A 27,618-nucleotide genomic window follows, 5' to 3' on the forward strand; every position below is an offset into this window, starting at 1 on the left:
CCCGAAGATCAGCCATAATGGCAGATAAAGGCCAAATGACCCAACTAGTCTGCCCATCTGCAGTAACCATTATCTCTTCCTTTCTCCAAGAGATCCCACGTGTCTATCCCAGGCCCTTTTGAATTCAGACACAGTCTCTGTCTCCACCACCTCTTCTGAGAGACTGTTCCATGCATCTACCACCCTTTCTGTAAAAAAGTATTTCCTTAGATTACTCCAGAGCCTACAGGAGAGTGGAAGAACAGGAGCATGGAAATGATGGAAGTACACACAGAGCAGAGGACAAGAAACATCTGACACCAAGGTAGAGGATATCCCACGGAGGAACCTTGCTGGAAGAACGAAGAACACCAAGGACACAGGACCTGCGACCGAAACGGAGGCTGAAAGAAGGGAAATCTGCATATCCTGGTGGGAGACTCAATCCTGAGGCACGATGACAGTCACATAGCTAGGAGGGAGAGAGGATCGGCTAGTGACCTGTCTCCAGGAGCAAGAACGAAGGGACATCGTTGACTAAGATTGAAAGAATCCTGGAAGGAGCAGAGACGGAAGAGACAGCAGTGATAGTCCATGTCGGGACGAACAATGTCACCAGGAGAGACTACATGCAAGAATGCACTGACCTGAACAGTTCAAGATCTTAGGAAGGAAACTGAAGATGAGGACCCAGAGGCTAGCCTTCTCAGAGACCCTGCCAGTACCGAGGGCAGAAACGAAGAGGCAGACGGAGCTACAATCAATTAATGCATGGATGAGAAGATGGTGTGAGGAAGAGGGTTTTCTCTTCGTGAGGAATTGGACAACGTTCTGGGGCAAGAACAAGCTTTTCACGAAGGATAGTCTACACCTGAGCACGGCGGGAACTAGACAACTAGCAAATAACGTCAGAAGAGCGATAGAGCAAGCTTTAAACTAAGTAGAAGGGGAAAGCCGACAGTCGACCTGGTATCGACGGTTCGGGAAACAGTATCCAGTGAGGGTACTGAGGGGGAAGATTGCTGGGAATCTTCAGGGGAGATCAAGAGGGAAAATTATCATGCATGGAGGTAAGCCTCGAAGACGTTCATCAGGCAGATAGATTAAAAACTGACAAAGCTCCGGGCCCAGACGGGATCCACCCGAGAATACTGAAAGAGCTCAGAGATGAAACAGCAGAGTTACTGCGGCATATTTGCAACCTGTCCTTGAGAACAGGGGTAATCCCGGAGGACTGGAAGATAGCGAATGTCACACGATCTTCAAAAAAGGATCGAGAGGCGACCTGGGAAACTACAGACCGGTGAGCTTAACCTCAGTTCGGGGGAAGATGGCCGAATCACTGATCAGGGAAGGTATCAATAAGCATATAGAAAAAAATAATCTGATGAGATCAAGCCAGCATGGTTTCTGTAAAGGCCAATCATGCCAGACAAATCTACTGCATTTCTTTGAGGGGATAAGTAAACAATTGGATCAAGGTGATCCCGTAGACATCGTATATCTAAATTTCCAAAAAGCCTTCGACAAGGTGCCCCATGAACGCCTACTGAAGAAACTGTGGAGTCACGGGGTGGAAGGGGACGTGCACAGATGGATCAAAAATTGGCTGGTGGACAGGAAGCAGAGGGTAGGAGTAAAGGGGCACTACTCTGACTGGATAGGGGTCACAAGTGGTGTTCCGCAAGGGTCAGTGCTGGGACCACTGCTGTTCAATATATTTATTAATGACCTGGAAACAGGGACGAAGTGCGAAGTTATCAAGTTCGCGGATGACACAAAACTCTCCAGCAGGGTCAAAACTGTTGAAGAATGCATAGAACTGCAGAGCGACCTGAAGAAACTGAGTGAGTGGGCAAAAAAATGGCAGATGTGCTTCAATGTGGAGAAATGTAAGGTCTTGCACATAGGGAAGGGGAACTCCATGTACAGCTATATGATGGGAGGGAGGATACTCGGGGAAGGCAGCCAAGAAAAAGATCTGGGGGTATTGGTGGATAACACAATGAACCGGCGGCGCAATGTGCAGCGGCCTCAAAAAAAGCGAGCAGAATGTTGGGCATTATCAAAAAAGGTATCACTACCAGAACGAAGGAAGTTATCCTGCCACTGTATCGAGCGATGGTGCGCCCACATCTGGAATACTGTGTCCAATACTGGTCACCATACCTCAAGAAGGACATGGCAATACTCGAGAGGGTCCAGAGGAGAGCAACGAGGATGATAAAGGACATGGAGAACCTTTCATATGCCGAACGGTTGGACAGGCTGGGACTCTTTACCCTGGAAAAGCGGAGACTGAGAGGGGACATGATAGCGACTTATAAAATCATGAAAGGCATAGAGAAGGTGGAGAGGGACAGATTCTTTAGACTAGCGGGGACAACAAAAACAAGAGGTCATTCAGAAAAACTGAGAGGAGACAGATTCATAACGAATGCAAGGAAGTTCTTCTTCACTCAATGGGTGGTAGACACCTGGAACGCGCTTCCCGGATAGGTGATAAGACAGGACATTGAGCGAACAGGGTATGGACATTTTAGGTTAGGTAGGGAACACTTACAGGTCATGGACCTGGGGGGCCGCCGCAGGAGCGGACTGCCGGGCACGATGGACCCCTGGTCTGACCCGGCAGAGGCAGTGCTTATGTTCTTAACTTCATCCTATGCCCTCTCATTCCAGTTTCCTTTCATAATAAAGAGACTTGACTCATGCGCATTTACATTATGTAGGTATTTAAACATCTCTATCATATCTCCCCCCTTCCGCCTTTCCTCCAAAGTATACAGATTGAGTTCTTTAAGTCTGTCCCCATATGTCTTATGATGAAGATCACATACCATTTTGGTAGCCTTCCTCTGGACCAACTCCATCCTTTTTAAATCTTTTTGAAAGTGCGGCCTCCTGAATTGTACACAATATTCTAAAATGAGGTCTCACCAGAGTCTTATACAGAGGCATCAATACCTCCTTTTTCCTACTGGCCATACTTCTCCCTATGCAACCTAGCATCCTTCTAGCTTTCGCCGTAACCTTTTCAACCTGTTTGGCCACCTTAAGATCATCACATACAATCACACCCAAGTCCTGCTCTTCTGTCGTGCACATAAGTTCTTCACCCCCCTAAACTGTAATGTTTCCTCGAGTTTATGCAGCCCAAATGCATGACCTTGCATTTCTTACCATTAAATTTTAGCTGACAAATTTCAGACCATTCTTCAAGCTTCACTAGGTCTTTCTTCATATTATTCACACCATCAGGGATGTCAACTCTATTGCAGATTTTGGTATCATCTGCAAAGAGGCAAATCTTACCTGACAGCCCTTCAGCAATATCGCTTACAAAAATGTTAAAAAGAACAGGCCCCAAGAACAGAACCTTGAGGCACACCACTGGTAACATCTCCATTGATCATTACCCTCCGTCACCTTCCATTCAACAAGTTCTTGATCTAGCCCGTCACTTTTGGACCCATCCCAAGGGCATTCAGTTTATTTATTAGACGTCTGTGTGGAACACTGTCAAAGGCTTTGCTAAAATCTAAATACACCACATCTAGCACACTCCCTCTATCAAATTCTCTGGTCATCTAGTCAAAGAAATTAATCAGGTTTGTCTGACAAGACCTACCTCTAGGGAATCTATGTTGCCTCTGGTCTTGTAATCCACAGGATTCCAGAAACTTCACCATTCTCTGTTTTAAACGCGTTTCCATTAATTTGCTTAACACAGAAGTCAGACTTACCGGCCTGTAATTCCCTACTTCTTCCTTACTTCCACATTTGTGGAGAGGGACCACATATACCCTTTCTCTAGTCCTCCGGTATAACTCCTGACTCTAGAGACTCGTTAAAAAGGGCAGTCAATGGAGCTACCAGAATTTCCATAAGTTCCTTCAGCACCCTAGGATGTATACCATCCAGCCCCATTGTTTTGTCTGTCTTTATTTTAGCTAGCTCCTCACGAACACAACCCTCTGAAAATCGATCAGGATCTATTACTCCTCCATCCCTATTCACGCTTGTCTTCTGCAGTCCCACTCCCGGCGCTTCAACCATGAACACTGAACAGAAATATCTGTTAAGCATTTTGGCCTTTTATCAGCTTCTACATATTTCTTCCCTTCACTTTTGAGTTTCACAATGCCACTTTTGCACTTCTTCCTATCACTAATATATCCAAAAAAATGTCTTGTCTCCCCATTTCACCGTGTCAGCTATTTTTTTCTTCCATTTGCATCTTTGCTTTCCTGACTACACGACCAGCTTCTCTTAAGAAAGGTTTGGACAAGTTCCTGGAGGAAAAGTCCGTAGTCTGTTACTGAGAAAGACATGGGGGAAGCCACTGCTTGCCCTGGATCGGTAGCATAGAATATTGCTATTCCTTGGGTTATGGTCAGGTACAAAAAATTTGCAATACAAACGTTTTCCACTCCATGCTTACCTTTCTAGGTGTAAAAACTTGGAATGACCTTACTGAAATTTTCAGGACGGAACCTAACCACACCAAATTCCAGAAGAAACTAAAAACTCATCTATTTGACACCTAATCACTTGTATCCTCTTCTCCTCCTGTATCTTCCTGCCCTCCCTAACCTCTTCTAACTCCTTCTTCTGTTATGTCGCCAAGAGCTTGTATAGGTATGTGTGACATATAGATGGAATAAATAAATATATTCCAACCATCTCATTTTGTTACTTAGGTTTCTGCATACAATTATTTAAAACAGTGTTTGTCATATCTATTTACAATTTGCTCAGCAGTTGGCATAGATAATTTGCAATCTTTAAAATCAACCTGCTCTGTATTTAAGAAAACCTGTACTACAGTGTCCTGTCTTGCAATCTCACTATCGGGATGCTCTGTCTTTCCTTTATGATATCTTTTAAAGATACCTTGTCCAGAGCCATGCTCTTTTGAGCGACTGTCTGTCTTCCCACAAATTTCTAGTTTAAAATCTGTTCTATCTCCTTTTTAAATGTTGACACCAGCAGCCTAGTTCCACCCTGGTTAAGATGGAGCCCATCTTTGTGGAATAGGCTTCCCCTTCCCCAGAATGTCACCCAGTTCCTAACAAATCTAAAACTCTCCTCCCTGAACTATCGCCTCATCCACGCATTGAGACTCATTGCAGCCTCTCCCTGGGCCTACCTTAAGCCATTCTGGTCCAGTGGTAAGCCAGGGCAAGAATGATCCTCCTATGCTCATGCCCTGTACAGTCTCATTAATTAAAATGACTGCCACAAATTCAGTTCATATTAGAATCAACCTTTTTTCCCCTTTTTGGGGGTGAAGATAAAGATCACCACGGTTTATATTTGAATATATACGGTACCATCCTATATGTCAAAGCTCAGTTTAATGCTCTCCATCTCTACTTTCTAGTACATAAGTACATGGACAAGTTCCTGGAGGAAAAAAAGGTCAATAGTCTGCTGTTGAGACAGACATGGGGGTAGCTACTGCTTGGCTGGGGATCAGTAGCATGGAATCTTGCTACTATTTGAATTTCTGTCAGGTATTTGTACCCTGAATTGGCCACTGTTGGAAACATGATACTGGACTAGATGGACCATTGGTCAGACCCAGTATGACTATTCTTATGTTCTAATGTACTGAAGTATTATCCTATGGCTAACGGTAGGATGTAACTCACTTGAGAACTATTTCCAGGACGCCACTTTATGTCACTGTATTAAGTGCATTAGGCTCTCCCCTCCAGAGAAAATAGAACGACCCCAACAATTACCCCCCGACACACACATACACACACCTTCTGCAAAGCAGCTGAATAGAAAGCCTTTTTAAGATAATCTGTAATACTATCTCCAAGACCTGAACACAATGTATCAGCAGCATGATCCCCAATGCCATAACAAACTGTCCAAAATCTTAACTATTATACAAATCACTGCAGTAAGCTAAAGACAAAACAGAAACCAACCCAGGCTGCAGCCACTCTCTTTGTTGATGAAGACTAATCACTAGTAAAACCTACACATACATACTCCAAAGGCAGACTGCTATAAGATTAAGAATTCACTAGCCAGATAGAATATCACCATAAGGCACTATGGGAAGCATTAGCTCAATAACTCACTGCATGAACAGGAGACTGGCACTTACTGGTTTTGGAAAGGAGGGTGCTGACCAGGTTGTGCCGGTCCTTGTGCGTTGTGTTGAAAATGGAACATGGTGCCAGCTCTTTGTGTTTCAGCGACAGCTTTTTGGGAGGCTTGAGCTTCTCAAATGGTCTGTTCTGCCACTGAGACTTCAGTGTGCCCTGGAAGGGGAGGCTTGCAGGAACATCTGTCAGAGACATGAGGGGTGCAAAGTGAGTACAAAAACCTTTATGCAGCAGCACTGTGCCTTGATAAACCAAACCAGCATGCAGGCTCCTGCCCAGAGAGCTTAAAATTTTAACATTGTACACTGTTATGACCTTAGTTTCAGGTCATAGAATGAGGGGAAAGAAGGTGGGCCACGGACAAAAAGCATAGTTACTTACCAAAACAGGTGTTATCCAGAGACAGCAAGCAGATGTTCTCACAAATGGATGATGTCATACACAGAGCCCCGGTACGGACAGTCTGGAAAGTGAACTGTCACTTTAAATTTTTTAAGTGCTTGCGACTATCCGCACCGTGCATGCGCGATTGCCTTCCCACCCAAAGAGACTCGAGGTACCTCAGTTCCATAAACAAGCTAAGAAGCCAACCAGGGGAAGTGGGTGGGTGTGAGAATATCTACCTGCTGTCTCCGGATAACACCTATTACGATAAGTAGCTGTGCTTTATCCTAGAACAGTGGTCGGCAAACTGCGGCTTGCAAGCCGTATGCGGCTCTTTAGCCACTTGAGTGCGGCTCATGGCTCATCTAGAGCAGGGGTGCCCAACCTGCTTCCGTTCCCTTCTCACTGCCCTGCCCCAAGCCACTGCCATTGGGGAACAGGCTGCCACCGCCACCATAGGGGGAATAGGCTGCCACCGCCGCCATCAGGGAACAGGCTGACGCTGAGTTCTGAGCTCTACCTGCTTCCCTTCCCCACGGGGCCAACCAACTCTCGCCACCCGACGTCAATTCTGATATCGGAGAGGACGTTCTGGGCCAGCCAATCGCTGGCCTGGAACTTCATCTCCGATGTTAGAATTGACATTGGGTGGCGAGAGTTGGTCGACCCCGTGGGGAAGGGAAGCAGGAAGAGCTCAGAACTTGGCGGTGGCCTGTTCCCTGATGGCGGCAATGGCCGCCTATTCCCAGCGGTGGTGGCAGCATGTTCCCCAATGGCGGTGGTTTGGGGAAGGGCAGGGAGAAAGAAAGAAAGAAAGAAAGTGGGGACAGGGAGACAGAAAGAAAGAAGGGAGAAGGGAGGCAGACAGAAAGGGGGCATGGAGAGAGAAAGAAAAAGTTGGGGGAGGGAATGAGGTCTGGAGGAGGGGAAGCATACAGGAGGCTGAAAGAAGGAAGAAATATTGGATGCACAGTCAGAAGAATAAAGTGCAGAGACTGATGAAATTATCAATCAAAGGTAGGTAAAATTATTTTATTTTCATTTAGTGATCAAAATGTGTCCATTTTGAGAATTGATATCTGCTATCTATATTTTGCACTATGGCCCCCCTTTTACTAAACCGCAATAACATTTTTTAGCGCAGGGAAGCCTATGAGCATCAGAGAGCAGCGGTAGGGCATTCAGCGCAGCTCCCTGCCGCTAAAAAACGTCGAGGTTAGTAAAAAGGGGAAGGGGGTATATTTGATCTATTTTGGTATGGTTGTTACTGAGGTTCACATTGCATATTTAAAGTCACATCTGCCCTTGACCTCTGAAAAAAAAAACTCCGAATACAATAATAAATTAACATTTTCTCTGTGTCACAGTTTGGGGGGGGGGGGGGGGTGCTTTGTGTAATCGTCCACAAATTTTATTGTTGGGTAGATCATTTTTTGACTTGGCCCATAAATGGTAAAGGGGAGGGAAGGAGGGGAGCTGCCTGAAAGACATCTAGTAATCCTTGCAGGCTTGACCTGTGCAGGTAATTATTTTTGTAAAATCATTATCATTTTGTTATGTGACTGGCATATTTAGACTTTAATTTCTATGAATGAATAGAATGAAAATGATATAAAATTGCTTGCTTGTTTTTATTGGCATGTGCTGAAGGGAAGTGGAGAGAAAGTGGGCTGAGGATGCTGATGAGAAATTGGGAAGAGAGAGTGGGGAGAAGACACTGATTTATAAACTGACAATTGTACAAAATATTGTTTCTTTTTATACTTTAATATAATAAATTCAGTATAAAAACTATTCGAGGGCTTGTGTGGGATGGGATCAGGTGGTTTGCGGGGATGGGGACCGAGACAATTTTTTTCCCCCGTGTCATTCTCTAGGCTTTGCCACAAATCGATTTTGACTACATGCGGGCGAGCGGGGTGTCAGTCGAGTTGACGTAGCTGTCGTAGCGCAAGCGGGCAAGGGGAATGGCTTGCAAAAAAACCAAAAAACCTTAATTGTTGTACTGCTGATTTTGGCTCTTTTGACTACCACTGTCCTAGAACAAGCAGGCAGCATATTCTCGAATGTGGGACTCTAGCTTACTACAATGGTATGGAGAGTTAGCCATTAAGAGAATAAATTTCGTAACTCTGCTTTGCCGAAGTGACCATCCGGTGTGGAATACACCTGAGCAGAGACTGTGTCCTGAAGGCCCTCTGATGAGGACTGTAAAGACTCAGTGCGCTTGCATTTCGCACCATCACCATAAGCTGACAGTAGGCGGGATTTTGTTTCTCATTTCCTGGACCCAACTTGGCTCCCCAGCCCTAGAGGACCCGGAGGTGTGGCCCGAACCACCCTCCTCCCCCCCTCACACACTTCGGCATGCGGTAACATAGTAAATGACGGCAGATAAAGACCTGAACAGTCTATCCTGTCTACCCATAAGTTATACCCATTAAAAAAATACATGATTAGATTAACTTGTCTCTTTGATATTTCTGGGCCGTAGACTCTAAAGTCTGATATTGTCCTAGACCCAAATGCTGAAGTTGCCGTCCAAGCTCACTCCAACCTATCCAACCATCCCGGTGTTTACAGGATATCTATCGTAAAGTCTGGCCAGTAACATCCTCATGTTCCATGTTACATGGGGAAGCCACTGCTTGCCCTGTATCGGTAGCATGGAATATTGCCAGGTACTAGTGACCTGGTAGCATAGAATATTGGTCAGGTACGAGTGAACTGGATAGGCCACTGTGAGAACCGGCTACTGGGCTTGATAGACCATTGGTCTGACCCAGTAAGGCTCTTATAATGCCCACCCCACCCAATCCTACACCGAATCACCACATATGGGACACAGACGTGCAGTTCTGTCCAATACCGGCCTTAGTTCTTTAATTTACATCCTTGATTTTCTAATTAGAGATCCTTCTATTTTTATCCCACTTTTTAAAAATTTCATCACCGTTTTCCTCTCCACCACTTCCCTCGGGAGGGCATTCCAGGCATCCACCACCCTCTCTGTGCAAATGAAATTAAATGAAGCCAAAACTAAACTTCAATGGCTTGGTCAAAACTGGATCATCTCCCCTCTACTGTTCCATTGCCATCAGGGGCATCTCTACAGATTGAGTTTTCCTCTAAGATCTTGGGTGTCATCATAGACTCATCCCTCTCATTCAATAAACAAATTAGTTCTCTAGTAAAAAAATGTTTGTTCAGCCTTTCACAAGCTGAGGAAAATCAGGTCCTGTTTTTCAACAGCAGTATTTCTCTGTTCTTGTCAATCTACTCGCATTATTCTTTCACAGTTAAACTACTGTAATTCAATCTAAGTTTATCCAAGAAGATCCTGCAGAGACTTCAGCTGATTCAGAACACCGCGGCCAGGTTGATTTTAGTAAGGCAAATTTGAGTATGCATCTCCGCTGCTGTTTAAACTTCATTTGCTTCCAATATTTTCTAGGATGCACTTTAAATGTGCCTGCTTAACTTTTAAGATTCTATTTGGCATATGTTCCCTACTTGTTTCTCTCTCCTGGAACTCTCAAAGACTGGGTCTAGTTAGGACTATGCAAAAACTCAAACTGTCTTTTCCTTCTCTCAAAGACATTGCTTCTATTGGTAAACTAGGGAAATCATATCCATATAAATTAATGGAAATATGGAACGACATTCCCCTAAGGTTAAGAGAATTAGGTTCACTTCAATCCTTCTGCAAAAACTTAATGTGGTTATTCTCAAAATTATAACTTTATGCTTATTTTTTTTTCTTTTTCAATTTTTTAATTTATTGTAAACTGAGTCGAGCTTTATTATATGAAGATGACCCATTCTATAAATTTAAGGTTTAGTTTAGGAGCCCCCTGCTCTGTCTGACAAGAAAAAAAGCAGAAAAAAGGCCACTGCCTATCTCTTGCAACAGACCCTGACCAAGGACAAAAAGGCAGAGTCTTATCACCTCCACTTGCTGGAAGCTGAGAACAGACTGATTCTATGAGAAACTGTGCAGCCCACTTGTACTGTTAGAATTCAGTATGTTCTTAGTCTCTACCTGCTGGAAGAGGAGCGTAAACCCATCTGTCTGTGCCGGTTTGGAGGGATGATAAAAAAAGCATGGTTATTCCAGAAAAGCAGAGTTACTTACCAGGGACAGCAGGCAGATATTCTCACATGTGGGTGACATCATACACGGAGCCCCGGAAGGTTCACCCGACCGCACCGCACATACACGAGTGCCTTCCCACCCAACGTAGGCATGTGGCTCCTCAGTTCAGATAGCCAGCTAAGAAGCCAACCAAGGGAAGTGGGTGGGTTGTGAGAATATCTGCCTGCTGTCCCTGGATAACACCTGTTACAGTAAGTAATTGTGCTTTATTTCAGGACAAGTAGGCAGCATATTCTCACATGTGGGTGACCTCCAAGCTAATCAGAATGGGATGGTGGGAGTGTTAGCCTTTATTACTTTTTATTTTTAGGAAAATAAATTCTGTAATACTGAATGGCCGAAGCGCCAGATTCCAGACAATAACGTGAGGTGAATGTATGAACCAAGGACCAAGTGGCAGCCTTGCAGATTTCTTCCGTAGGAGTGGAACGGAGAAAAGCTACTTAAACTGCCATTGCTCGAACTTCATGGGCTGTTACAGCCCAGCCTGAGCATAACAGAACACATGCAGCCAACCAGTTGGATATCATTCTCTTGGAAATAGGATACCCCAACTTGTTAGGATCAAAGGAGACTAAATGTTGGTGAGAAGGACTATATGGTTTAGTCCTTTGAAAATAATAAGCTAATGCTCGTTTGCAGTCCCAAGAATGAAGAGCCATCTCTCAAGGATGAGAATGAGGCTTTGGAAAAATACTGGAAGCACAATTGACAACCTTTGGTAAGAACATAAGCAGTGCTTCTGCTGGGTCAGACCAGGGGTTCATCATGCCCAGCAGTCTGCTCACGCGACAGCCCATCAGGTCCAGGACCTGTATAGTAATCCTCTATCTATACCCCTCTATCACCTTTTCCTTCAGGAAATCATCTAATCCCTTCTTGAACCCCAATACCGTACTCTGACCTATCACACCCTCTGGAAACGCATTCCAGGTGTCCACCACCCTTTGGGTGAAGAACTTCCTAGCATTGATTCTGAATCTGTCCCCTCTTAATTTTTCCAAATGCCCTCTCGTTCTTGTAGTATTCAAAAGTTTGAAGAATCTGTCCCTCTCCACTTTCTCTATGCCCTTCAAGATCTTGTAAGTCTCTATCATGTCCCCTCTAAGCCTCCGCTTCTCTAAAGAAAAGAGCCCCAGTTTCTCTAATCTTTCAGCATATGAAAGGTTTTCCATACCTTTTATCAATCTCGTCGCTCTTTTCTGTACCCTCTCGAGTATCGCCATATCCTTCTTAAGGTACGGCGACCAATATTGGCTGCAGTACTCCAGATGCGGGCGCACCATCGCACGATACAATGGCAGGATATCTTCCTTCGTTCTGGTTGTAATACCTTTCTTGATAATACCTAGCATTCTGTTCGCCTTCTTAGAGGCCACTGCGCACTGTGCCAACGGCTTGTTTTGTCCATCAGTACCCACAAGTCCTTCTCTAGGCTACTTTCACCCATTACCAGCCCTCCCATCGTATAGCTGTACATCGGGTTTCTGTTTCCTACATACAAGACTTTACATTTCTCCACATTAAAGTTCATCTGCCATTTATTCGCCCACTCTCCCAGTTTGTTCAGGTCCTTTTGTAAATCTTCGCAGTCCTCTTTAGTCCTAATTCCACTAAATAGTTTGGTGTCGTCTGCAAATTTTATAACTTCGCACTTCATCCCTGTTTCTAGATAATTTATAAATACATTGAACAGCAGCGGTCCAAGCACCCACCCTGTGGAACCCGACTCGTGACCCTCCTCCAGTCCGAATAGTGGCCCTTCACTCCTACCCTTTGCTTTCTTCCCGCCAACCAATTTTTGATCCATCTATGTACGTCTCCTTCCACCCCATGGTTCTTCAGTTTCCGTAGTAGGCATTCATGGGGGTACCTTGTCAAAGGCTTTTTGAAAATCTAAGTATATGATGTCTATTGTCTTTGTTCATTTGTTTGTTAATTCCTTCAAAGAAGTGCAATAAGTTCGTTAGGCACGATCGTCCCTTGCAGAAGCCATGTTGGCTTGTTTTCATCAGTTTATTCCTTTCTAGATGCTCATCGATGCTGTCTTTTATCAGCGCTTCCGCCATCTTCCCCGGAACCAAAGTCAGACTTACCGGTCTGTAGTTCCCCGGGTTACCTCTCGATCCTTTTTAAAAGATGGGCGTAACATTATCTATCTTCCAATCCTCAGGGATCAAACCTGTTTTCAGGGATAAATTACAAACCTGCTGTAGTAGTTCCGCTATTTCCTCCTTTAGTTCTTTCAATACCCTAGGGTGGATTCACTCTAGAATTCTCTAATGGCCAAAACAGGATTAGGTCATCTTGTCACACACCATTTTGATCCCATCAAAACCACTGCAGTTTACAGCATGAATTCAATTTTAAATAAATTATATACAGACACAAACAAATAGGGGTTTATTTTATTATTTATTTAAAAAGTTTCTATACCGCCAAAAATCTCAGCAGTTTCCAAGATTACATACATAAAAATACACATACACTAAAACATAACAATCCAAGATCACCGCACCTATAGCAAGCGACACAGAAAGTGCCATTTGCATTACTTTAAAGAATAATCATCTGCTTTAAGTTAGGGAATAAGACAGCTTCAAAGAAAGTATCATGCCATATTAGAAGTAGGCGTCAACAAATAACTTTGCCTTAAGCAATTTTTAAAAAGTGGAGTATTCTGCACATATCTTATTTGACCAGATAACTTCTTCTATAATGACATCCCAGTGATCATAAACATTTTCATTCCTGTAGATATAGTTTATATCTGTAAATGGTTGACATATTAATTTCATACTACTACTAACTGATTGTAAGACTTTACCAGGTCTATATATCTCTCAGAGACACTGGTACCAATATGGCACCATCCAGTGCAGAGTTTGATGCACCAGAAATAATATTTTTAAATGAATCCTTTGTTCAATTGGTAACCAGTGTAAACTTTTTAATACATCATTGGGGTCTCCGAAACATGGTGGAATGAAGAAAACAAATGGGACATAGCACTGCCGGGGTACAAACTCTATCGTGAAGACAGGTCAGGTCAGAAAGGAGAAGGAATAGCCCTATACATTAAAGAAAGCATACAGTCGACCAGAGTGGACACAGCAGCAACGACCAACAAATTGGAATCGCTATGCGTTAAAATACTGGGAAGGAAACAGCCCGAGATAAAGATGGGCCTGTACTATCGTCCACCTAGGCAAACCGAAGCTAATGATGAGGAAATGGAAGCCGAGATGAATCGAGAATGCAAAAGTGGAAATACGATTATTATGGGAGACTTCAACTATCCCAGGATAGACTGGAGTCTTGGAAACTCAAAATACGCTAGGGAGTCCGGATTCCTGGAGGCTATACAGGACTGCTTTATGGATCAGCTTGTAAGAGAACTGACAAGAGGGAATGCCACCCTCGATCTAATCCTAAATGGGCTAAGAGGACCTCCAAAGCAAGTGGAAATAGTAGGACCGTTGGGAAACAGCGATCACAATATGATCAAGTTCAAAGTTGAAGTAGGAATACCGAAGGGAAAGAGAACCACCGCGACAACTTTTAACTTCAAGAAAGGAAACTACAAATCGATGAGGGTAATGGTAAGGAAAAAACTTAGGAGCAGCTCGAAGAAATGGCAAACTGTAGAGCAAGCCTGGTCTTTATTCAAGGACACAGTGAGCGAGGCGCAAAATCTGTATATCCCCAGATTCAGAGAAGGGTGCAAAAAGAACCGAACAAAGGACCCAGCATGGATAATTAAAGAAGTGAAGAAAGCGATAGGTGATAAAGCAATGTTACTTACAGTAACAGTTGTTATCCAGGGACAGCAGGCAGCTATTCTCACTAGTGGGTGACGTGATCCAACGGAGCCCCGATGCGGACGCTTCACAAGCAGTCTTGTTTGAAGAAAACTCAAAGTTTCGAGTTGCCCGCACCGCGCATGCACGAGTGCCTTCCCGCCCAGACCAGGGCGCGTCTCCTCAGTTCAGATAGCTAGCAGAGAAGCCAACCCAGGGGAGGTGGGTGGGACGTGAGAATAGCTACCTGCTGTCCCTGGATAACAACTGTTACGGTAAGTAACTGTGCTTTATCCCAGGACAAGCAGGCAGGTATTCTCACTAATGGGTGACCTCCAAGCTAACCATAGTGGGATGGTGGGAGAGTTGGCAACTTAGGAGAATAAATTTTGTAATACTGTTTGGCCAAACTGTCCATCCTGTCTGGAGAAAGTATCCAGGCAATAGTAAGAGGTGAAGGTATGAACCGAGGACCAAGTGGCAGCTTTACAAATCTCTTCAATCGGTGTCGATCTGAGGAAGACTATAGAAGCTGCCATAGCTCTGACCTTATGGGCTGTGATTTTTTTTGTCAAGGGGCAATCTAGGCTGGGCATAGCAGAACGAGATGCAAGCCGCCATCCAGTTGGAGATGGTGTGCTTAGAAACGGGATGTCCCAACTTGTTCGGGTCGAAGGAGATGAAAAGTTGAGGAGCAGTTCTGTGAGGTTTGGTGCGTTCTAGGTAGAAAGCCAAAGCACGCTTACAGTCCAGAGTATGAAGAGCAGATTCTCCAGAGTGAGAATGTGGCTTCGGAAAGAACACTGGCAGAACGATGGATTGGTTAAGATGAAATTCTGAGACAACTTTCGGTAGGAATTTTGGATGGGTGCGGAGGACCACCTTGTCATGATGGAATACTGTAAAAGGGGGGTCCGTAACCAAGGCTTGGAGCTCACTGACCCGTCGGGCGGAAGTGAGGCCAATGAGAAACACCACCTTCCAAGTGAAATACTTCCGATGAGCCTTGTGAAGAGGTTCAAATGGAGGTTTCATAAGCTGTGAAAGGACAACATTGAGGCCTCAAACCACTGGAGGTGGTTTGAGAGGAGGATTGACTTGGAAAAGACCTTTCATGAATCTGGAAACCACAGGATGAGCAGACAGAGGTTTCCCTTGAAGAGGCTGATGGAAAGCAGCGATTGCACTGAGGTGGATTTGTATGGAGGAAGACTTGAGGCCAGACTGAGACAGATGCAAAAGGTAGTCCAAAACTGAGGGCAAGGAGGAATGTTGAGGCTCCTGACGATGAGAAACGCACTAAACAGAGAATCTAGTCCATTTTTGGTGGTAGCATTGTCTAGTAGCAGGCTTCCTTGAAGCTTCCAAGACATCCCTCACAGGTTGGGAAAACTGTAGGGGGGTTACATTGAGAGGAACCAGGCTGTCAGGTGTAGGGACTGCAGGTTGGGGTGAAGCAGAGATCACTGATGCTGTGTAAGCAGAGATGGAAAAACTGGTAGAGGGTATGGCTCCCTGCTGCTGAGTTGAAGTAGAAGGGAGTACCAAGGTTGTCTGGGCCACCGTTGAGCAATCAGGATCATGGTGGCATGGTCTGGCTTCAGCTAGACCAGAGTTTTTTGAATGAGAGGAAATGGAGGAAACGCATATAAAAAGTGATTCGTCCAGACCAGGAGGAATGCATCTGCCTCGAGGCGCTGAGGGGTGTAGATCCTGGAGCAGAAGAGAGGCAGTTTGAAGTTGTGGGGGGCTGCAAAGAGGTCTATCTGAGGCGTTCCCCACAGAGAGATGTGATGAAGGGGTGTGGAGTTGAGAGTCCACTCGTGAGGTTGCATTAGATGGCTCAAGCTGTCTGCTAAGGCGTTGTCCGCCCCCTGAATGTAGAACGCTCTGAGGAAGGTGTTGTTGCGAGTCGCCCAATCCCACACCTTCAGAGCTTCCTGGCAGAGGGAGGCCGATCCCGTGCCCCCCTGCTTGTTCACATAGTACATGGCAACCTGGTTGTCTGTGCAAATGAGGACAACCTAGTCACGAAGGAGATGTTGAAAGGTCTGGAGAGCGTTGAAGAATGCCCTGAGTTCCAGGAGATTGATGTGGCACTGGCGATCCGTGCTGGTCCAGTAAGCCTGGGTGCGGAGGCCGTCCAGATGAGCCCCCCAAGCATAAGTCGACGAGTCGGTCTTGAGGACTTTCTGATGGTGGGGGGTTTGGAACAACAAACCTCTGGAGAGATTGGAGGATAGCATCCACCAGCGAAGAGACTGTTGCAGAGCAGGTGTGACCTGGATGTGTTGAGTCAGAAGGTCGGACGTCTGGAACCACTGAGACACCAAGGTCCACTAAGGAGTCCTGAGGTGAAGTCTGGTAAACGGAATCACATGTACTGTAGAGGCCATGTGGCCTAGCAGAACCATCATCTGTCTTGCCGAGATAGACGGGCGAGAGGACATTAAATGGCAGAGGTGAAGAAGAGCTTCCATGCGTGGGGGAGGAAGGAACGCTCGGAGTTGGGTAGTATCCAGAATCGCCCCGATAAAGGGAAGAGTCTGGGAAGGCTGTAGATGGGATTTTGGGAAGTTTATCTCGAATCCCAGATGTTGTAATAACCAAATAGTCTTCTGGGTCGCAAGGGTGACTCCCTGAGACGTGGAATCCTTGATGAGCCAGTCATCCAGGTAAGGAAACACCTGGAAGCCGTGGTTCCTGAGTGCTGCGGCTACCACCATCAGGCACTTGGTGAAGACTCTGGGGGATGAGGCCAGGCCAAAGGGAAGCACTCGGGATTGAAGATGAAGATGTCCCACCCGGAATCTGAGGAATTGACGGGAGGCCAGATGAATGGGGATGTGAGTGTAGGCCTCCTTCAGATCCAGAGAGCATAACCACTCGTTCTGCTCGATGAGGGGATACAGGGATGTCAGGGTCAACATGCAAATCTTTTCTTTGACCAGAAACTTGTTGAGCACCCTGAGGTCCAAAATGGGCCGCAGATCGCCCGTCTTCTTCGGAACAAGGAATACCGGGAGTAAAACCCCTTGTTCTGTTGGTCCCGGGGGACCAGTTCGACAGCTCCGAGCAGCAGCAAGGCCTGGGCTTCCTGAAGAAGAAGAGCGGTCTGTGTCAAGTTGGAAGGATACTCTCTTGGAGGATATTCTAGAGGAACTTGGTGGAACCGAAGAGTATCCCTCCTTGATGATGGAGAGGACCCAGAGGTCGGTGGTGATAGTCATCCATGGATGGAAAAAATGATGGAGACGACCTCTGATTGGTGGAGTTACTGAAAAAGGCAGAACGACCGAGGTTATGCCCTCTTTGAGACAGTCAAAAGGGCTGAGGAGCCTTAGGGACAGCAGATGGTTGAGACTTTTGCTGATGTTTCTGCGGGTGCTGTCTCTTCACAGGCTGTCGGATGGGGGCAGCCTGTTTCGGTGGGTAACGCCGCTGGTATATCAACGGTGGGCGTGATTGATGAGGGGGAGCAGATTTGGGCTTCGGACGAAGGATGGACTGGAAGGATTTTTCATGGTCCGAAAGCTTCTTGGTCGCCGCCTCGATGGACTCATCAAAGAGGTCGTTGCCAGCGCATGGGACATTAGCGAGCCTGTCCTGGAGGTTGGGGTCCATGTCGATGGTCCTCAGCCACGCCAGCCGGCGCATAGCCACCGAACATGCTGTGGCCCGAGCTGCGAGCTCGAAGGCATTGTAAGAGGACTGCATAAGCTGCACCCGGAACTGGGATAAAGAGGCCAGCGCCTCCTGGTACTCGAACTGTGCCCTAGGGTCAACGTAGGGCATAAACTTCTGGAGCACGGACAAAAGGAACTCCAAATATGTTGTGAAGTGGAAGTTGTAATTCAGAACTCTCGAAGCCATCATGGAGTTCTGGTAAACCCTCCTGCTGAACCGGTCCATGGTCTTTCCCTCTCTACCAGGAGGGACGGAGGCATAGACCTGGGAGGGATGGGACCGCTTCAGTGAGGACTCCACTAAAAGGGATTGGTGGGAGAGCTGAGAGCCGTCAAACCCCTTACGATGGACAGTGCGGTACCTGGTGTCCAATTTGCCCGGAACCGCAGGGATCGAATACGGTGTCTCGAGGCACCGTGCAAAGGTCTGGTCCAGTAGCTTGTGTAAGGGAAGTTTGAGGGACTCCGCCGGTGGTTGAGGGAGGCGCATAGTCTCCAGGTATTCTTTCAAGAACTTGGACCCCGTATCCAGGGGGATGTCCATGTCATCAGCCATCTGTCGAAGGAACGAGGAGAAGGATAGCTAGTCGGCCGTTGCAGGGCCTTGAGACGGGCTCGATGAGGTCGAGGCCTCCGGATCCAATGGGGACAGGGATCGAGACAGTGAGAGAGATCCCATCGTGTCCTCGAGCTCTGGCATCGGTGGAGGAGTAGTAGTTGGTGGCGAATATCCAGGTATGCTTGCTTCCGATGAGGCGAGGCCTGCCTGGACGAGTGCCTCGAGGAGTGCATCGATCGGCGATGCAGGCTGTGCCGCGAGGTCGGCCTCAATGGGCGAGGCGAGTAAGTCTTCGTTGAGGCTCCCAGATAGTGGATGGGGCTGGAAGCAGTGGTTCGAAGCAGGGGTGGTTGCCATAAAGGCTCAAACCCCGTAGGGGTGATCGGTTCCAATGGAGGCACTCGCAAAGATTCTGCTCCTTGCATCGAGTGAATCGGCTCCAACGGAGGCACTCGCAAAGACTCTGCTCCTTGCATCGAGTGAATCGGCTCCAACGGAGGCACTCACAAAGACTCTGCTCCTTGCATCGAGTGAATCGGCTCCAACGGGGGCACTCGCAAAGACTCTGCTCCTTGCATCGAGTGAATCGGCTCCAACGGGGGCACTCGCAAAGACTCTGCTCCTTGCATCGAGTGCATCGGTTCCAGTGGAGGCATGGGCAAAGACTCTGCTCCTTGCGATGCATGCTTTGTTGCCAGACCAGACACTCGCAGAGACTCTGCTCCCTGTTGAGAGTGTGTTCCCCACTGAGGCACTGGAGGGGTCTCGACCTCGCGGAAGGCCTTCATGTGCCCAGGCTGGATTTGGGAAAAAAACTGAGGCCCCATCGTGGTAAAGAGCTCGATGAATTGCTTCTGTAGCATGGTCTGGAACGAGGCCGGCAAGGATGGATCCGCATCTGAAATGGGACCACCTGCGTGGGCCTCGCACTCCCTCGGAGCAGTGTGTGAGTGCTTGGACTTCGAGGCCTTGGGCATTTTTAACACTACTGGGGGAATGGGCTGCTGGGCTACCTGACCTGAAGAGGTTGAGGAAGGCATCGCAACAAGCGCCGGAGTCTGAGCCGGGACAAACGAGGCGGGCTTGATGAGACTCGGCGCCACAGAGGTGGTAGGCTGTGGAGTTGCGGATGATGTCGAAGGCGAAGGTCCCTTCGTAGTCGACGGCTCCGTTGAGGACTCCATGAACAGCGATTCCCACAAGACTTAACGGCGATTGAAAGCACGTGCGGTGAGTGTGGAGCAAGGCCGGCACGATTTCGGAAGATGTTCAGGCCCGACATCGAACACAGCATCGATGAGGGTCCGTTAGCGAAATCGTGCGCTGGCACTTGTCACACTTTTTAAAACCGGTGATAGGTCAGGACATAGGCCGAAAAAGCTCCGCCACAAGATTGAAGCTGCGGGGCTGCGGCCACGTGGCCTGCCTGGTCGAATGGAATGAAGAATTTTTTTATTTTTTTTAAACAATAAAACACGATTAAAATCGAATAAAACCAAAACCGCGGACTTAGAAGGCACAAGTGAAGAAAACTTCACGCAGAGAGTCAAAGACTGACTTCTTGGCTCTGCGGAAAAGTAAGAACTGAGGAGACGTGCCCTGGTCTGGGCGGGAAGGCACTCGCGCATGCGCGGTGCGGGCGACTACCGGGCCCAGACGGAATCCACTTAGGGTACTGAAAGAACTGAAGGAGGAGATAGTGGCACTACTACAGCAAGTCTGTAATCTATCCCTAAAAACAGGTATGATCCCGGAGGATTGGAAGATAGACAATGTTAAGCCCATCTTTAAAAAGGGATCAAGAGGTGACCTGGGGAACTACAGACCGGTAAGTCTGACCTTGGTTCCGTGGAAAATGGTGGAAGCACTGATAAAAGAAAGCATCGAGGAGCATCTAGAAAGGAATAAATTTATGATAACAAGACAACATGGCTTCTGCAAGGGAAGATCGTGCCTGACGAACTTATTGCACTTCTTCAAAGAAATTAACAAACGGGGACCCCATAGACATCGTATATTTAGACTTCCAAAAAGCCTTTGATAAGGTACCCCATGTATGCCTACTTTGGAAACTGAAGTACCTTAGGGTGAAAGGACACGTACACAGATAGTTCGGAAATTGGTTGGCAGGTAGGAAGCAGAGGGTAGGAGTGAAGGGCCACTACTCGGACTGGAGGAGGGTCATGAGTGGAGTTCCGCAGGGGTTGGTGCTTGGTCCGCTGCTGTTCAACGTATTTATATATGATCTAGAAACTGGGATGAAGTGCGAAGTAATAAAACTCGCAGACGACATCAAACTATTTAATGGGGCTAGAACTAAAGAGGACTACGAGGATTTACAAAGGGACCTGAACAAGCTAGGGGAGTGGGTATCGAGATGGCAGATGAAGTTTAATTTAGAGAAATGTAAAGTCTTGCATGTAGGGAACAGAAACCCGAAGTATAGCTACACAATGGGAGGGCTGTTACTGAGTGAGAGTACCCAAGAAAGGGACTTGGGGGTAATAGTGGACAAGACCATGAAGCCATCAGCACAGTGCGCAGCGGCCGCTAAGAAAGCGAATAGAATGCTAGGTATAATCAAGAAGGGTATTACAACCAGAACGAAAGAAGTTATCCTGCCGTAGTATTGGACGATGGTGCGCCCGCATCTGGAGTACTGCGTCCAATATTGGTCGCCGTACCTAAAGAAGGATATGGCAATACTCGAGAGGGTTCAGAAGAGAGCAACACGTTTGATAAAAGATATGGAAAACCTTTCATACACTGGAAGATTGGAGAAACTAGGGCTCTTTTACCTGGAGAAGCGGAGACTTAAGAGGGGATATGATAAGAGACTTACAAAATCATGAAAGGCATAGAGAAAGTGGAGAGGGACAGATTCTTCAAGCTTTCGAAAACTACAAGAACGAGAGGGCATTCGGAAAAATTAAAAAGGGACAGGTTCAGAACCAATGCGAGGTAGTTCTTCTTCTCCCAACGGGTGGTGGACGCCTGGAATGCGCTTCCAGATGGCATGATAGGACAGGGTATGGTACTGGATTTCAAGAAGGGATTGGACAATTTTCTGAAGGAAAAGGGGATAGAAGGGTATAGAGGGTTACTATACAGGTCCTGGACTTGATGGGCCACTGCGTGAGCGGACTGCTGGGCATGATGGACCCCTGGTCTGACCCAGCAGAGGCACTGCTTATATTCTTATGTCCCACTAATCAGTATGGCTGCAGAATTCATCATAACCTGCAATGTTCTCAGCTTTACTTAGCCAGTCCCAAGAGCAGCAAATTACAATAATCTAACCTTCTCAAGAATAGCGATTGTACCACCATTCTAAAATCATATGTTGTTAGTAGACAAACCTGAGCATAGCTATTTTGAACCATATTCAGGACTTGTCACCCCCATATTCAATGACATATCTAGGCATACACCCAAAATATTGATTTCCTTCCTTACTGATATCACTTCACCCATAAAGCACAGTTACTTACCGTAACAGGTGTTATCCAGGGACATCAGGCATATATTCTCACATGTGGGTGACGTCATCTACGGAGCCCCGATGCGGACAGCTTTTTCAAGCAAACTTGATTGAAGATTTAAAGTTTGCTCTGCTGCTCCACACATGCGTGCCTTCCTGCTCCACTAGAGGGCGCATCTCCCCCTCGTGGTCTTTAGTTCACTTAACCAGCAAAGAAGCCAACCTCGGGGAGGCGGGCGGGTTGTGAGAATATATGCCTGCTGTCCCTGGATAACACCTGTTACGGTAAGTAACTGTGCTTTACCCCAGGACAAGCAGGCATGATATTCTCACATGTGGGTGACCTCCAAGCTAACTGAAAAGGGATGGAGGGAAGTTGGCAATTTAAGCAAATAGATTACGTAATACCGATTGGCCAAAACGGCCATCGCTCCTGGACAATGTATCCAGGCAGTAGTGGGAGGTGAAAGTATGAACCGAAGACCACGTGGCAGCCTTGCAGATTTCCTCAATTGGTGTGGACCGGAGGAAGGCTACGGAGGCTGCCATCGCTCGGACTTTATGTCCCGTTACTCGACCATGCAGCGCGAGACCAGCCTGAGCGTAGCAAAAAGAAATACAAGCAGCCAACCAGTTGGACAAGGTGCGCTTGGAAATTGGGCGACCCAGCCGATTAGGGTCGAAGGACAAAAACAATTGTGGGACTGTCCGATAAGACTGAGTGCGTTGGAGGTAAAAGGCCAACGCTCTCTTACAGTCAAGCGTGTGTAGCGCCGTCTCTCCGGGATGAGAGTGGGGCTTGGGGAAAAATACTGGCAAGACGATGGACTGGTTGAGGTGGAAATCAGACACCATTTTAGGCAGGAACTTAGGGTTAGTGCAGAGGACCACCTTGTCGTGATGGAATACAGTGAAAGGTGGGTCCGCCACCAGGACCTGCAGCTCACTAACCCGCCGAGCGGAAGTGAGTGCGAGCAGGAAGATCACCTTCCAAGTGAGGAATTTTAGATGGCATTTGTCTAACGGCTCAAATGGGGGTTTCATGAGTTGAGCCAGCACCACATTAAGGTCCCAAACCACTGGGGGAAGTTTGAGAGGAGGGTGGACATTCAAAAGACCTTTCATGAAACGAGAAACTAAGGGATGGAGAGAAAGGGCTTTTCCTTCCAAGGGTTGATGGAAGGCCGCAATCGCACTAAGATGTACCCGAATGGAGTTGGTCTTCAGGCCGGAGTGAGAAAGATGGAGCAAATACCCCAGGACCAAGGGGACCGGGACCGACACCGGGTCCTGGTCGTGCGAGGAGCACCAGGACGAGAATCTGGTCCACTTTTGGGAATAGCAGGTTCTAGTCGAGGCCTTCCTCGAGGCTTCCAGTATTTCCTTGACTGATTGTGACACGGGGAGAGAAGTCAGGGGGAGAGAAACCAAGCATTCAGATGAAGAGACTGAAGATTTGGATGTAACAGTGAACCCTGGCTCTGCGATAGCAGAGAGGGAAACAGAGGCAGAGGCAGTGGATCTCTGGTACTGAGTTGAAGTAGAAGGGAAAACCAAGGCTGGCGTGGCCACCGAGGAGCAATCAAGATCATAGTGGCTCGCACTGGTTTGAGATGGACCAGCGTCCCCAGAATCAGAGGAAAAGGCGGAAACGCGTATAGAAACCTTCCCTCCTAATCTAGGAGGACGGCGTCGGCCTCGAGGCGGTCCGGGGAGTACATCCGGGAGCAGAATTGAGGGAGTTTGTGGTTGAGGGGGGAGGCGAATAGATCTATCTGAGGAGTCCCCCACTTCTCGAACACCTGTCTTAAGGTTTGAGCATGCAGCGACCACTCGTGTGGCTGGAGGAGGCGGCTGAGTCTGTCTGCCAGACAGTTCCGCTCTCCTTGTATGTACACCGCTCAAAGGAAGATGTTGTTGGAGATTGCCCACTTCCAGAGGCGCAGGGCTTCCTGACAGAGGGCCCGAGACCCCGTCCCCCCTTGCTTGTTTACGTAGTACATTGCTACCTGGTTGTCGGTTCGGACGAGAACCACCCGGTCGTGGAGCAGATGTTGAAAGGCTACAGCAGCGAGATAGATGGCCCGAAGCTCCAGCACGTTGATGTGGCAGCGGCGGTTCTCTGTTGACCACATCCCTTGAGTGCGTAGGCCATCCAGGTGAGTTCCCCAAGCGTACTCCGACGAATCCGTGGTGAGTACCTTGCTGTGTGGAGGGGCGAGAAAAAGTAAACCTTTGGATAGATTTGAAGAGTCGGCCCACCAGAGGAGCGATCGTTGCAATGAAGGAGTCACTGTCACGGGACGGTCGATTGGGTCCCGTTCCTGATGCCATTGGGAGGCCAGGGTCCATTGAGGAATCCTCAGGTGGAGGCGGGCGAAGGGTATGACGTGGACGGTAGAGGCCATGTGGCCCAGAAGAGTCATCATCTGCCGAGCTGATACCGAGGTCAGCAGCGAAAACCTTCGACTCAGGCTTACTAACGCCTCTTGACGTGGAGGGGGAAGGAAGGAGCGGAGTCGAACCGTATCCAGCACGGCCCCGATGAACTGTAAGGACTGAGAGGGGCGCAGCTGGGATTTTAGAAAGTTTACCTCGAACCCCAGACCCTGAAGGTAGATAATAGTCTGTCGGATCGCTGAGATAACCCCCTCCTTGGACGGGGCTTTGATCAGCCAGTCGTCCAGGTAGGGGAATACCTGGAGGCCCTGTGAGCGTAAGGCAGCTGCGACCACCACGAGGCACTTGGTGAAGACTCGGGGTGACGACGCCAGGCCAAAGGGGAGGACTCGGTATTGTAGGTGCAGGTCCCCCACCTGAAAGCGCAGGAACTTGCGGTAAGCGGGGTGCACTGGAACATGTGTGTAGGCTTCCTTCAGGTCGAGGGAGCAGAGCCAATCGCCCTCGTCGATGAGAGGGTAGAGAATCGGTAGGGAAAGCATCCGGAACTTTTCCCGCACCAGAAATTTGTTGAGTCGCCTCAAGTCTAGAATTGGGCGCAGGTCTCCTGTCTTCTTCGGTACCAGGAAGTAACGGGAGTAGAACCCTTTCCCCCGTTGGTCGGGGGGAACCACCTCCACTGCCCGTAGGCGAAGCAGTTCTCGAGCTTCTGAGAGAAGGAGGGGTAACTGAGTTTGGTTGGGAGGGCACACCCTTGGAGGATTGTCTGGAGGGTTTTCCCGAAAGTTGAGAGAGTATCCTGATGATATCACGCCAAGGACCCATGCGTCCGACGTGACTTGTTCCCAGCGCGGGTAGAAGGCTCTGAGGCTTCCCCCGATGGGAAGGAGGCCTGGGGCTGTGGCGGATGGGACCAGCCCCCATCCGCTTGTCCCGTCAAAAGGACGGGGATGGTTTGGCAGTCGCAGGTGGCTGGGACTTTGGCGGAGCCCGATGGTGAGCTTGCGGGCGTCGGGGTGGAGGCCGTGAGAAGGCAGGGGTGGATTTTTGAGGGTAACGGCGTGGAGGGGCCCTGAACGGTCTAGACGTAGGCGGTTTAGGCTTTTGCCGAACGAGGGAGGCAAACGAGCGTTCATGCTCTGAAAGGCGTTTCGTAGCTGCCTCTATAGTGTCATCAAAAAGTTCTTTGCCCACGCAGAGGAGGTTAGCCAACCGGTCCTGTAGTTGGGGTCCATGTCGACGAGGCGTAACCAGGCTAGGCGGTGCATGGCGATAGCGAAGGCTGCCACTCTGGAGGAAAGTTCGAAGCCATCATAGGCCGCGTGGAATAGATGGAGGTGTAGGTTGGAGAAAACCTCCAGGAGCAGGTTAAAGGCTCCTTGGCCTGAGGCCGGCAGGTCGATCGCAAAGGCTCCCAACAGTCCAATGAGGTGTTTCGAGTAGGACGTTTAGGTGAAAGTGTAACTTTGTACCTAGAGGCCATCATAGAGTTCTGGTACAGTCTTCTGCCGAACTTGTCAAGGGTCCGACCCTCTCGACCCGGGGGGACCGCCGCTGAGACCCGGGAGGGGTGAGCCTTTTTCAGGGAAGATTCTACCAACAGCGACTGGTGGGAGAGCTGTGGTTGCTCAAATCCGGGGTATGGTACTGTACGGTATTTGGACTCCATTTTGGAGGGGACAGCTGTTACCATATAGGGGGTCTCCAGATTCCTCAAGAAAGCCTGTTGGAGTACCGGATTGGGAGGTAAGCGGAGGGACTCTCTGGGCGATGACGGTAAATCTATTATTATTATTATAATTATTAGGTTCTTATATCCCGCCATACCCAAAGAGTTCTAGGCGGTTTACATTCGTTACATTAGGATCCGGTCTGAACCCGGATTTACAAAAATTTTATCGGAATTGCAGGTAGCGCGGAAGGAGGCACAGGTTTATCATAGTTGGGTTAGAAGATAAAATGGAGGGAGTGGGAAACCAGAAGAGGGGGGGGAGAGGGAGGTGGGGGTGGGGGGGGGTTGGAGTGTATGCGGGGAGTAAGGACTAAGGGTCTTGTTCGCGGAAGAGGTGTGTTTTGAGAAGTTTTCTGAAGTCTAGGTAGGTCGGGGCCTCTAGCATCATTTGGGCTAGCCAAGTGTTCAGCTTGGCCGCCTGGAAGGCGAAGGTTTTGTCGATGAATCTTTTGAGCTGGCATGATTTTATGGAGGGGAAGGTAAACAACTGGATTCTGCGGGATTTCTTGTTGGTGCAATACATATTGAAATGTGGGGAGAGGTATTTTGGTGAGAGACCAAATACTGTCTTGTAACAGATGCTGGCGAACTTGAAGAGGACTCGGGATTCGAAGGGTAGCCAGTGCAGTTGGTGGTAGAAGGGGGTGATGTGTTCCCATTTGTTCAGGCCGAAAATGAGGCGGACAGCTGTGTTTTGAATCAGTTTTAGTCTTCTGGTGATTTTCTTTGTGGAGCTTAGGTAAATGATATTGCAATAATCCAGTATGCTGAGGATAGAGGATTGAACTAATAGTCGAAATGCAGTGTCATCGAAGTATTTCTTTATGGTACGGAGTTTCCAGAGTGCTGAAAGGCCTTTCTTGACAATGAGGTCGGTGTGATTTTCTAGGGATAGATGTTTGTCAAGCGTGACTCCTAGTATTTTTAATGTTTGTTCGAGTGGGAAAACCAATCCTTTCACCTGGATTGTGGTGTCTTTGATTTTGTCTTTGGGGGTGGCTAGAAAGAATTTTGTTTTGTCTGGGTTGAGCTTTAGTTTGAAGGAGAGCATCCAGAGTTCTATCTGGCTGAGTATGCTAGTTATGTAGTTGAGAAGATCCTGGGATAGACTGGTTAGAGGGATGACAATTGTGATGTCATCTGCATAGATGAAGAATTTGAGCTTAAGTTTGTGAAGGAGGTTACTAAGGGAGGCGAGGTAGATATTGAACAGGGTGGGGGATAAGGGGGAGCCTTGTGGTACACCGCAGGAGTTCACCCAGCTGTAGGAGAAGTTGTCATTTTTGTGTACCCTGTAGGATCTGTTTCGTAGG

General features: G+C 47.8%; 1 protein-coding gene across 10 annotated transcripts in view; it reads right to left on the minus strand.

Moving 5' to 3' along the window:
- Positions 1-27,618, minus strand: part of KANSL1 (KAT8 regulatory NSL complex subunit 1) — a 309,838-nt gene that overhangs the window by 107,037 nt on the left and 175,183 nt on the right. For all 10 annotated transcript variants that reach the window (XM_033918391.1, XM_033918392.1, XM_033918393.1 and 7 more), the window contains one exon: positions 6,107-6,289. In XM_033918391.1, the coding sequence (XP_033774282.1) occupies positions 6,107-6,289 (183 nt within the window). The remainder of the gene's footprint in view (positions 1-6,106; positions 6,290-27,618) is intronic.

The sequence above is a fragment of the Geotrypetes seraphini genome, chromosome 13, assembly GCF_902459505.1.
Source record: "Geotrypetes seraphini chromosome 13, aGeoSer1.1, whole genome shotgun sequence".
NCBI classification, from domain to species: domain Eukaryota; kingdom Metazoa; phylum Chordata; class Amphibia; order Gymnophiona; family Dermophiidae; genus Geotrypetes; species Geotrypetes seraphini.